Source organism: Lactuca virosa, chromosome 6 (assembly GCF_052849685.1).
Source record: "Lactuca virosa cultivar CGN04683 chromosome 6, Lactuca_virosa_CGN04683_v6, whole genome shotgun sequence".
NCBI lineage: Eukaryota > Viridiplantae > Streptophyta > Magnoliopsida > Asterales > Asteraceae > Lactuca > Lactuca virosa.
In genome coordinates this window covers 73,760,880-73,773,815 of record NC_136431.1, presented here as the reverse complement: position 1 = coordinate 73,773,815, position 12,936 = coordinate 73,760,880, and the positions used below count along the sequence as shown (strand labels likewise).

The 12,936-nt window shown below is 37.3% G+C and overlaps 1 protein-coding gene across 1 annotated transcript; it reads right to left on the bottom strand.

The window, feature by feature from the left end:
• Positions 1–427: 427 nt before the first annotated feature.
• LOC145121054 (putative inactive ATP-dependent zinc metalloprotease FTSHI 3, chloroplastic) lies at positions 428–2,949 on the bottom strand. Its single transcript, XM_079056832.1, has 4 exons — positions 2,666–2,949; positions 1,256–2,589; positions 892–1,171; positions 428–809 (listed from the first exon to the last, which is right to left on the bottom strand). The coding sequence occupies exons 3-4, from the start codon at positions 1,157–1,159 to the stop codon at positions 661–663; spliced, it is 417 nt and encodes a 138-aa protein (XP_078912958.1). The 5' UTR covers positions 1,160–1,171; positions 1,256–2,589; positions 2,666–2,949; the 3' UTR covers positions 428–660.
• Between the last annotated feature and the right edge of the window lie 9,987 nt (positions 2,950–12,936).

Here is a 12,936-nt window from a genome sequence, read left to right as displayed (position 1 = left end):
TATAGGAACAACAAAAAGCGTCACTTTAGGGTGCAAAGTCGTCGCTATAGATGCGGACGACATGTCGTCACCATAAGCCTCGTCGCTTTACCTCATTTTGTCGTCACCATAGCCTTCGTCGCAATAGGTACACCTAAAGAGACGACATGTCATCCCCACAAGTGCACCTATAGCGACGACTTGTCGTCCCCATAGGTGTTTGGACACAATTTACATCCTGTCCCTACTATTTGTTTAATTTTCCAGAATATTTACATAAAATCAGACAAATAGTAAATTTAACTATAAAACATTTCAACATCATACAATCAAAAGCTTATAAAAAGATAGTTTATCATTTTGTCATACTTGGAAGCATGAATGAATCACATATAAAAAGATGGAACAAAAGATTATCAATACAGGGGTAGTTTATTATAATGTGAAACTTGGACTTTTTTAGACTTTTACAATTAGGGCAACATACTTTTGTTGCACCTTTGGCATGCCTTTGCTTTGGCTTGGTTCAAAAAATGTGAAAAACCAAATTTAGCCTCTGTGAAAATAGAATTAATTATACTAAAAGATCTATGTACTAACAAGCTAAATATATATGAAATCAAATAACACCAAAATCGAATTCTCCATCTTGAACAAATCTTGTAGATGATTAGCTGGAAATCAGCATCTCCAGGCGTGCATGCTTTCTAATTCCATTTGTCCAAACAAATGCGGTGATTTAGCTTCACCGTTAGTATCATTGTTACAAATCTTCGTTGTAGCCCTCTCAACAGCTTCAAGAACATCCTTCTTAGTCACAAAATCACCACCTAACAACATACGCAAACATAATCAAGACATTGCTATATCTAAACACTTAAGTGAATGTTATGTTTAGCAATTAGCACAAACCTCTACGAGTAGCAAGCATTACAGCCTCATTAGCTATATTTTCAAGATCAGTCCCAACTAACCCTGGTGTACCTGAAGCAACAAGGTCACAAATGACTTGTTTGTCCTCCTCCATTGGCACCTTTTGTAAATATAAAGCAAAAGTCTTTCTCCTTACATCTTTATCCGGTTTACCCACAACCACTTTCCTAGAAAACCGACCCGGTATCATCAAAGCAGAATCCAGTAACTCGGGTATGTTAGTAGCACCCTTCTCAAACCCATCCATCTCTGTCAAAAGCTAACACATCAAAAGACCAGATTTTATGTCAACTGTTTCATTGTTTGACTTTGATCATAAGCATTAAATTAAAATAATATTTACCTGGTTTAAAGTTTGGTCGCGTTCACTATTAAAAGATGTTCCACGTTGCCCTCCAACAGGGGCGGAACATGGGCATCGAAACACAGGGGGGCCGAAACCAAAATCTCTTTTATTTTAACAAAAATACCATGCATTGTCCTAAAGGTTTTTGAGTCACCTTTATTCTTTCTTGGCACAAATAACCATCTTTTTTCATATCTATCGTAAAGCATAACTAGTTTGTTGATGAGTACACCAAAAGGTTGCAATTAGCTAAAAAAGATCAGGCTAAAGCTATTGTAAAGTAAGAGTAAACTACGAGACCTAAGAAGATCTTGTAATCTTTGACAATTATTTTAGACTTTTTGCAGTTTCTTTGGAATCATGTTGGATCAAGCTTAAAACTACAACCCTTGTGTTTTCTAGACTGATCAACTACAAGTTCGAAGAAACAAATCATTCAAATGTTTTATGTAATGACAGGTTAAATATGGTTGAAACAGAACTTATATTATATATATGATAAGTAAATCAAGATAAGGTATAAGGTGACAATTGATAAAAAAACAAAGAGACCCATAAGGATTCATCATTCATGGGTCTGGTAAATATTTAAACTACTACCCATTATGTAATCTTGAATTAAAGGTTTAAAATTGTGTTGGGAGTATGCTTACTTAGCATGTAAAGAACAAAGAAGTTTAATGGAAGCCAAAGTGACAGGTGTGTTTAAAAAGTTAAAGTCATATAACTCGATTAAGTTTTAACTCCTTAGACCAAGACCTGCAGTGGTTAACCCCCATTGAACTGGGTTTTAAAGCAAAATGAAAAGAAAAAAAACAGTTGGACCACTACTGTTTTGTTAGATTGTGTTTCTACCGGTTCTCAAACGAATCTTCAGCAGTAAATAACAAGGTTCAATTCCATATAATAAACAACTCCAAATCCCTGTAACAAACATCTCCAAGAAATCGAACCAAACTAGGGCTTGCTCTTTTAATTTCCTTTTACCAAATCAAGAACTAAATAATTGAAATCTTGTAATGAATACTGACCTATGATTTTTCAATGGCAGAAATCAACATATAATAAAACCTAAATCATATTACATATCTTAATATTACGTGCGATATTACAAACCTTGAAATATAAGAGTTGGTAAATCTTGCGTTGTCATCACAGAGTTAAAGCCAGGAGTACCTAGTCGGCCAAAAAACGGGGGGTCGGGGCCTCCCCTGGCCCCTTAAGGGTTGCGCCACTGCCCTCCAACAACATCTATCTCATGAATGAAAATAATAGACGGTGAACGTTTTCTTGCATTATGGAAAAGATCTCGAACACGGGCAGCTTCATTACTAGCAAAATCAGTAACACTAAATTACTAACACATCACAAAATCATTAACCTAATAAGAAAATTAGTGAGACATACCTAGAGAAAATGGGAGCCGCTGGACAGAGAGAGGAAGTTGGAATCAGGGGAATTGAAGCAGTTGACGGAACCAGGTGCCGAAATCTTTGCACGTTGCCGGAATCAACACCAAGCCGAAAGCAGGGAGTCGAAATCAACACATGGAACTCGAATTATCCTCCCGAAGACATCACATCGCAGGTGGTAGGCGGTGGTCGTTGTGGAGGCCGGTGGCGTTAAAGGAACCGACGAACATCGTTGTGGTGGTGGTCGGCCTCGGTTGTTCGATAGAGAGAAAAGGGTGAATGGTATGCGATTGTGAAGGATGGATGAGACCTAGCTTCCTGATTTGTAGACAGTTGTGGCTTTAAAGAAAAATATTAAATTATTTTGTTTTATTTGACACGAATTGTCGTCCCTATAAATTTTCAATAACCCGGGACATCTCCCGCCTAACCAGTTGAGACCCGCCAAGTCGTCTACATATCTCAAATTCAAAAATAAATTAGTCAACCCTATTGGAACGACAAGTCGTCCCCATAGCTCCTCCTATAGCGAGGACCTTCATCGTCCCTTTAGGCTTTGTCACTATAGATATTTATTCTTGTAGTGTTTTTTAATAATAATCATGTACTTTTTATTTCACTGATTTTGTTGTAAGTTACCTACATCACTATAAACTTTATTTTCATCGGCTCATTTTATTACTCTATTATATTCATATAACCTTACTCCTACCTAATTACAAGAAATATCAACATTAACGGTGACGGAGGCAATAGTGGCGACATTTGATCAACGCGTTTGAGTGTCACCACTATAGCTCATGTCAATACTAAAAGTGTCGCCACTAATTCCTTTTAACCGGTGAGTACCTTATCCGTTGATTAACTTTTAAATCTAATAGCTGAAATCTCGCTTGTACAACGTATTTGTGGTGACATCAATAGCGGCGACAATTGTCGTTGCTAATACCCCAAAAAAATTGACCGCGAAGTATTCCTTCTGTTTTCACCAATTTGTCACTACTAATTCTAGCCGTTGCCGCTAAAACCTTTGCCTTTATATCACGTTTTCCCTTTATTTCCTTGATTACCGACCGGCTCGCCTCCTTCTTTACTTTCTGGCAATTTCGAGCGAATTTTATCGATTCTCCCCCAACTTATATACTGAGCAACCACCCTATCACCGACGACAGTTTGTGCTTCTCATCACTCCTTTCTCTTTCTCTTTCTCTCATGAGAAAGATTGAGTTTAAATGCATGAATCCCTTGTTTGTTTCAAGGCACCATCACTGCCACTGCCTTCTCCACCGGTAACAAATCACATGTGTGTACACCACCATTGTTGGAGTACCGTCACCACAACATTACTATACTTCTGCCACAACCGCAGTTTCTTTTTACTATGAATTAGTATGTATAGTGTATATACAGTGGATATGTGTATATGTGTATTTGTATATATGCAGACATAAATTAATGTATCTATAATGTATGTACATGTATTTGTATGCAGCCAAGAATGTATGTGTGTACATGTATGTATAATGTATGTGAAATAGTTATGAAAATGTATGTATGTACAAATAAGAATATATGTATATATGTAAATGCAAACGAGTATGTTTGTACATGAAAAAGTCACAACCTTAGGGATTAATTAGTTTGCTTGGAACATGGATTAGTTTTTAAGGGCTTAATTACTAAGGACTTAATTGTTAAAGATTAATAGATAATGACTTGATGATTTATGTAATGTCTGTTTTTTTTTGGATATGTGATATGTCCTAAATTTTACATATTTTAAAGGATATATTTTATACTCATTTGCATGATTTTAAGGAAAAAAAGGATACTTAGTTTTTGTAAATTTGTATTTTGCAAATAAAAAGACTAAAAGATTAAATTAAATCTAACAATGCATATTTTGGATGTCCATAAAGAAGAAGGATAAGCTCATGGAAGAAACATTCAACTTTTAGAATAGTGTTGGTTTGCAATATGTTTGATTTTCTAGTTTTTATTAGTTTGTTAGATTTAATTATGGGCTAATTTCCAATACGTTTTTTAGATGTAGATGATCTATTTTGATTTTGGTTTAATTCATTGAAATGAGTTTTTATAGAAGTTTAATCTTTTATGTTTTATGCTTAATTAAAGATTTATGTGTAATAATGTTTATTTTGCTATGTTTATGTAGGTAATGCCAAGCCTTAGAATATGATGATGTAAAACAGTCATGCTAAGTTAACTAGTGCCAGCATATCACAAGCGCCAGCGTAAAGTTAAGTCTGCAAGGTCGTGTTAGCATGATATGTATACCATATGTAACTTCTTGTAATTATAGACTATACATAGTAGTTAGCAGATCTGATATCTTAGTGATATCAGATACACATTATTATTATCATAGATTAGGTGATATCCCTGGTTTGTAGGGATTCACATTGCATAATTTTTTTATATATATACTAGGGTTATGATCATTGGTTGATCGTTGAACCCTAGAGCTTAGTGCTTGTTCTCTTGGTGAGAATGTGTCACACCCCCGACCGAGGCGGCGGAACATGCCAGAATGTGCGACTAAGTTGATGGATCACAGAAAAATTGAATATATAGCACAAGTACAACAATAAACAAAACAACATTTGTATTTAATATTTAAGTTTGAATACAAGGTTCTCACAGATAGTAGTAATATATGAATTGCCATAACAGATAGGCTTAACATAACAAAAACTGGAAATAAAAATTGCCTGCGATCCATGATTTTTCCCAATGTCTGAATGCTTGAAAATCATTGATTTCCTGAGAATACATGTAGTTTGAAAGTCAACACAAGGTTGGTGAAAGTCATAGGTTTTCTGCTAGTAGCAGTATAATACTTTTAAAAAGTCAAAAAAGTATTTTATTTGTAAGTATAACCATACTCAAACCAGTGTTTGTAAATAAGATTTGAATTTCAAAATGTATCATAAGTAAATCCATACTTAAAAATAGTTTTGAAAACAACCAAGATATGTGACTGTATGTACACCCCCTATGTCGCTTCATTATACGTCGTAGTAACGATCGCAGCCACTTATCACCTGCTTCGTTTGATCAGTTGTGTTGACCCTTAAAAAGTACATGTATTCTCAGGAAATCACTAAACAGACATTCAAGATGGATTGGATTACAGGTGACCTAGTTTACTTGTTGTTGTATTATATGTCTATCTGTTAAGGCAATTCATGTATTATTATTATTTGTAAAAAACCTTGTATTCAAACATCAAGATGGAACATGAATGTTATATTGTTAATTTTTGTACTTCTGCTATATATTAAGTTTACCTGTGATCCATGAACTTCGTCGCACAACCTGGCGTGTTCTGCCGCCTCGGCCGGGGGTGTGACTGTAAGTCCCAAATCTGCTTGTATATCAATCAGATCTGTTTGATGGTGCGGAATCCCGATCAAACGGATGATGTCAGATCAAAATAGAAGAGAAGGAGAAGAATAATAATATGAATCTTGTATGATTTGATTAGAATGAAGTTCCTTACACAAGATTCACACACTTACACACACTTATGCTCCTTTCTCTCTCCGTAGGCCGTACACTCTCATCTATTCATCAGCCACTCCTCACCCACCTAACATCTATTTATATGTATATGGGGAACATGGGTCGTAAATGGGTTCAGGGCCGTGAACAGGTTTATGGTCGCGAACTGGTTTACGACCCTAAACATTCACCTGGCCGTGAACACAGCCGCAAATGTATATTACATTACAGAAAAACCAATTGGCTAGAAAAGCAAAGTATAAACCAATATTTTAGATCCAACAGTGACAGATTGGTATCGGAGCTAAATTGGCTATAGATCCAACAGTGACAGATTGGTATCGCAAATGTATATTACATTACGGTCGTGAACTGGTTTACGGCCGTAAACATTCACCTGGCCGTGAACACAGCCGCAAATGTATATTACATTACTAAAACCAATTGCCTAGAAAAGCAAAGTATAAACCAATATTTTAGACCCAACAATCTCCCCCTTGGTTTATAGCTTTCTTTTCTAATTGACCCAACACACTCCCCCTAAAAAGTAGCTGGCTTTTCTTGTTAATCTTCATTGGGAGCTTGGCTTCAGCGTTTATCTTTGATTTCTTCACAGCTTCAAGATAAACTTGATGAATATTCAATAAATGACTTCATCTTGAGCAGTTGGGCTTTTCTTCAGAATTTGGCTTTGAACGCACGTTGGGTGATGAGGCTTCTTGAAAAATGGCGCTTCCAGCTTGAGAATTTTCAGAGAGAACAATAGAGAGAAATAATCTTTTGGATCACTTCAGCAGATTCATAGATAGCAGCAAATTGATTGAGGAGGCTTCAATGCAATCTGTCACATGATCTTCAAGTGCAGCTTCACCTTGCTTCTGGGGTTGAAGGATTGAATGTTGAAAGAATAGTCTTCATTTCTTTCTCCTTCGAATGGGAATTCTTCGATGATTACGGATGAAGCCTTGGCTCAGAAATTTTCGACACAGACTCCATAAGTTTCATCCACATCTGAATTCACTTTTCAAGACAAAGCAAAAACTAAAACAAAACTTAGCACACAATATTTTTGTATTTTTCATATTTTCTAAAACAGAAACAAAAATATTTTTTGATTTTTGATTTTCTGAACAAGAAATAAAACAGAAATAACACTATTTTTGGATTTTTTTTTTAACTTTTCTGATTTTTGTTTGATTTTTGAATTTTTTTTTTTAATTCTCCCCCTAGATTTGTGCATAGAGGAAAACTATGAACAAAATTTAACAAAAACAAAAATATTTGGGATCAAAGTTGTGAGACAGTCTTAACTTGTTTATCAGTACCTTCACCTTCATGAATAGATTTGGTCAATTGTCGGTATTGTGGTCCACTTAAACACGAAGAATATTGACAAACTTTTCCAAATATACCATTCAGCTGACGACGGCCACGGGTATTGTTGTCCACTTAAATTAAGCAGCGAGATCTACAGACAACCTCTATATGGTTCAATTTTAGTTGCACTAGAACGTGTTCCCCACTTCCCGATATACCCTGGTTATCAAGAACTTCCAAAGAACTCCGTACTTTAGGTGAGTAAACAATTATTAAGGAGGAAGTCAGATTTAGAAATAGGTGCATATGTTGTGTCCCAGGTCGGATATATTTCAATCACGCAGAGGGGACAACATATGACTAACAGAGATAGAGGGATTAAGAGGTAGAATGTTGCATATGCTGTATCCCAGGTCGGATCTTCCGATCACGTAGAGGGGACATCATATGGCTTACAGATAGAAAGAATTGCACAGATAAAGAAGATGCATAGAAATAGAGTTGCATATGTTGCATTCCAGGTCGGATCTCTTCCAATCACGCAGAGGAAGCAACATATGACTGACAGATAGAAAGCAAGAAATAATTTCCTACAGACCTACTTTATCAGAACCCCCCAGTTGCCCTATCAGAACCAGAATTAAGGACATAAGTCTGTACATCAAGAAAAAGTTGAACCACTGTTCTAGATGCGTATTAATTTAGTGTATCCGGTAGGTTCCCGTGTTTATCTCACTGCTCAATCTACCCGAGCATCGTATGGTCAGTCCAAACAATGGTATCCAAATCCACACTGTCTAATCCTTCGTGCCTACCAGCACATTGAACACAGAGTCTAGACAGTTCAGATTCAGTCCTTTGCACATGTTTAGACTGCCCGTTATCACATTCTTGATATCACTTCCCAAACAATACCTACTAACGAAAAACTATAAGAAAATAAAAGATTGTCCTCAAAAAGAATCAGTTTAAGATAAACTCAGGAGTATCGAGAAGAAAACTCAAACCGTAAGTCATCGATTGAATTTGCATCCAGAAGGTCTGAGAACAACACGCATAATCTCATAACAGATCCGAAAATTCGTCACGTCATTAAGCACTAACCCCATGTGTGATCCCTTCCTTTCTTCCTTTCCCGCAAAGGACGCATACTCTCAAACAAAGTTTTGAGTGTTGCACAGTTGGGAGATGTCCCCTATCATGTGCATGGAACAGCCACTATCAACAAACTGAAGTCTGATGATATGCCTCCATAGCTGCTCCGACACAGAGCGGGATCAGTTGGTCTTTAGAATCCAGTCCATTTTGAAACTGGGTTGACCTTTGTCATCTTTGCAAGGTACTCTCTCCCATGTCATATCCTGCTTATCACAAACAGAAGATGTAGAAATATTAGAATCATTAGAAGATTTGGGAGATTGAACCTTTGGTACCCATCTGTAGTTGGGTTTAACCCATTTCTTTTTCGAGCGGATGGGTGCCTCGGCACTTACTTTGAACTGGAAGTCGATCGTTGAGATGACTTTGACATAACCGGTCTTGGCTTCACAGGAGCATCTCTTAAACTTGACTTCTGGGTCGGCATTCCCTTCTTGCCCTTGGGAGTTGATTTCTTGGACTTGGGAGTTGAACTCTTGCCCTTGTTGGCATTCCAGTCGCCATTTCGCGATTTTGACCTTGAAGGGCTTCTTTTGGGAAATCTCCCACTTTGTGCGTTCTGCCAGCCTTGTGCGTAGTAGGGAACGCATGTGCGATTTGGACAATTTCTGGCAATGTGTCCAGGTGTTCCACAGTGAAAACATGTCTTTTTCTTTACTGGGAAGTTTTCTCTTCCTGTCCCTGGTGGCGTGTCCTTGCCTTGTCTTTTATTGTTCCCACAAGCACACTTGCAACATACACTCTGTTTCACTGGAATTGGTGGCATGTATTTCTCAACAGCAGGTTTGTTAGGAGTGGCTGAGTTAGAAACAACAGGTTCAGAGTTCAAGGAGACATTGGTTTGTTCAACAGTATTCTCCTTGTTCTCATCTTCCACTACTTTGCCTGCACAAGAAGTAGAAACATCAGTATTTTTCATCTCAACACCCTCAGTTGGCCCTGGTTGTTTAGTCTTAACTGAAGCTGAAGCAGGGGATTGGCTATACTTAAGGTGTGCTTCATTTGCTATTTCTTCCTTAGTCAGAGGGGTGAAAGTGTAGTGATCATTGAAAGGAGGTGGAACATCATGATACCCTAGACCCTTGTTTTGATTATCTTTAAATGTTAATTGTTTTTCTATCATGGACACAACTACCTCACTTGACACATCAAATTTCTTAAAGTTTAATTCAGCATCTTTATATTTGGCTTTTAATGCATCAAGTTTGGTAGTTACAACATCAAAATCTTTCTTAAGATATTTATAATGGACACACTTGTCACTATATTCTGCCTGTAATTTCTTAAAGTCATTAGTCTTGGCCTCTAATTGTTCTTTTAATGGTTCCAGGCGTTTCCTAAGTCGGTACCCCTCACATTTAAGTTCCTCATTTTCTCTTTTTAATAAATCGATGTGTTCATGTAAATTTTTAACAGTTTTAATGCAAGTTTGAAAGCATGAAACTTCATTGACTGGAATGTTTGAGGAACTCATTGTTTACCAAAAATGTCCTTTGACTAAAAACTCAAAAGTCAACCTTAAAAGTCAAATTTAAAAAGTCAAACTTAAAAGTTAAACCGAAAAGCTAAATTTGAAAATTTTAAAGTTAAACGAAAAAATCAAAGTTTAAAGTCAAAGGTCAAACTTGAAAGTCAAAGTCAAAATTTTAAGTAAAAAGTCAAAAATAAAAGTCAAAAATTAAAAACTAAAATTTTTGGGAGAAAATGGAATTTAAAAATAAAAGGAAATTGATTTTTGGGTTGAAAATGTTAAAAATGCGAAAGTAAAGATTCGAGAAAGCGAAGCTTTAAGATTTAAAAAAAGGAAGCTGATTAACGAGTTCCTTGTTAGATCAAGTGGAAGAAGCGTTTGTTGATGACACAAGGGACCCGGATTCGATCCCCGGCAATCCCAAAAATCGGATTTTTTTTTTAATGTAAGTTGCTGCGTGTTGGAGCTTGCTGACCGGAAATGCAGGCCGTAAACGTCCGTGGGCCGTGAACTTCGGGCCGTAAACTCCGAGAAACCCTAGTCGTAAACGCCGCCGCCGCCGAGAAACCCTAGCCGCAAACTGATTACGGTCGAGAACCCTTCAATGGCCGTAAACCCTTCAAAAAAACAACGTTTTTCACCCTTTTTGCTCCAAAACTCGATCAAAAACTCGTTTTTATAAAAAATGCGAAGAACAACCCCCCTATTTTGCCAAGATCTATCCAAAAACGAAAAAATCCTTCAAAAATAAGGTCAAATACGCTCCAGATCTGGCCAAATTGATTAATACAATCCAAGCTCTGATACCAATTGTAAGTCCCAAATCTGCTTGTATATCAATCAGATCCGTTTGATGGTGCGGAATGATGCCAGATCAAAATATAAGAGAAGGAGAAGAAGAATAATATGAATCTTGTATGATTTGATTAGAATGAAGTTCCTTACACAAGATTCACACACTTACACACACTTATGCTCCTTTCTCTCTCTCTCTCTAGGCCGTACACTCTCATCTATTCATCAGCCACTCCTCACCCACCTAACATCTATTTATATGTATATGGGGAACATGGGTCGTAAATGGGTTCACGGCCGTGAACAGGTCTATGGTCGTGAACTGGTTTACGACCCTAAACATTCACCTGGCCGTGAACACAGCCGCAAATGTATATTACATTACAGAAAAACCAATTGGCTAGAAAAGCAAAGTATAAACCAATATTTTAGATCCAACAGTGACAGATTGGTATCGGAGCTAAATTGGCTATAGAGAGCTCGTATCCGCAAAACAGGAATACAACTATAGCAACTAGCTTCTAACAAAAGTATTATTAATATTAAATACACTACTTCTTGGCTACTTACGGTACGTGGAATCTGGTTTGAAATGCCGCTTGGGTTGCTGGATTTCAAAACGGCTTAATTTCTAAAATGGTGTTGCCTTCCGGTGTTTCCTCTCGGGACCTCGTCTGTACTTGGTAGTCTTGGAGTACAAAACAAAATTTAATAATGCTGCAAACCCCACGAACAATAACATACAAGAGTTATATATACTCTGACCGCGGTGAGAACACTTAATAAATTCTAACATGCCTCCAACTAAAACTAGCAACTCAACACTTTAGGTCAAACGCCTCAATTAAAGTTAGTACCGTACATAAGCCATACCATAAATAAACCTGGAACGTACGCCCATGTTATTTATGGTCAGACCGGTGCACAACCAACCTTGAGCAAGGAGTTTGACATACTACAATGGTTGAAAGTTGTAGAGACTGAAGGATGTTCTCAAGATTCGCTGCAGAAACCTAGTACCTTATAAACCTCATATAAATCCAAAAACAACATATACATTTTAAATACTTAAAAATAGTATGGGATAACATTCAGATTATCCTAGTTCCCCTTAACCCAAAGTAGAACAAAGAAACAATAGCTCCGCTACCATCGTAGCAGAGAAACCCATAGTTCCCAATCAATCATTCAGTAGTCTCCAAACTTCTCTCTATCATTTCAAATTGGTAGGATTTCAAGCACTCACTATGACTTGAAAATATGTAGGATTTCTGGAATCAATCACTCTTTGTAATTTGGAACCATACCATGAAAGGATCGGGGGTGACTGCGTACACCTCCCGATTTAACGATCTCGCAAACCTTTACCCGGGAATGGTGAACCCAGAATACAGAAATACCAAAAGGTACATCTGGGGATTAGCTTCACCAGTTCAAGGTCTGGTTACTGCATCTAGACCCACTACCTTTGATAGTACTAAGCAATTGACTGAGCAGCGTATCCGTCAGGGTACCATGACCCCACAAACTGAAAAGAACCATACTGAGAGTACAAAAAGGAAGTTTCATGGCAAGTCAAAGGGGAACTTCAAGAATTACAAAACCAATCCAAATCCTATGGTTGTGTACGTCGCAATCACACACTCTCACTCCGTCCAAGTCCTACTCTGGGAATTTACCCCGCTGTACCAAGTGTAATTTCCATCATGTCAAAAATTGTATGGTCTACAACATCTGTGATTAGAGAGGTCACACCTCTAAGCTTTGCAGAAGAACCTGAACAACTCAACCTCAACCCCTGTTGCAGATAGAAGGGGAAGTTGCTTCGAGTGCACTCAACCAGGGGAGTTTCAAGAAGGACTACCTTAAACTGAAGAACCATGGTGGCAAAGGAAGAGTGTATATGATAAGTACTAGAGTTGCTCATCAAGAACCAACTGTGGTTCTAGTACATTTCCTATCAACAATAATTATGCATCAGTATTATTTGATACTAGTGC

Coding starts and splice junctions, on each gene's coding strand:
- LOC145121054 (XM_079056832.1), bottom strand. CDS start 1,159: ATGGATGGGTTTGAGAAGGGTGCTACTAACATACCCGAGTTACTGGAT. Junction 810..891: donor AATGCTTGCTACTCGTAGAG/GTTTGTGCTAAT, acceptor GTATGTTGTTAG/GTGGTGATTTTGTGACTAAG.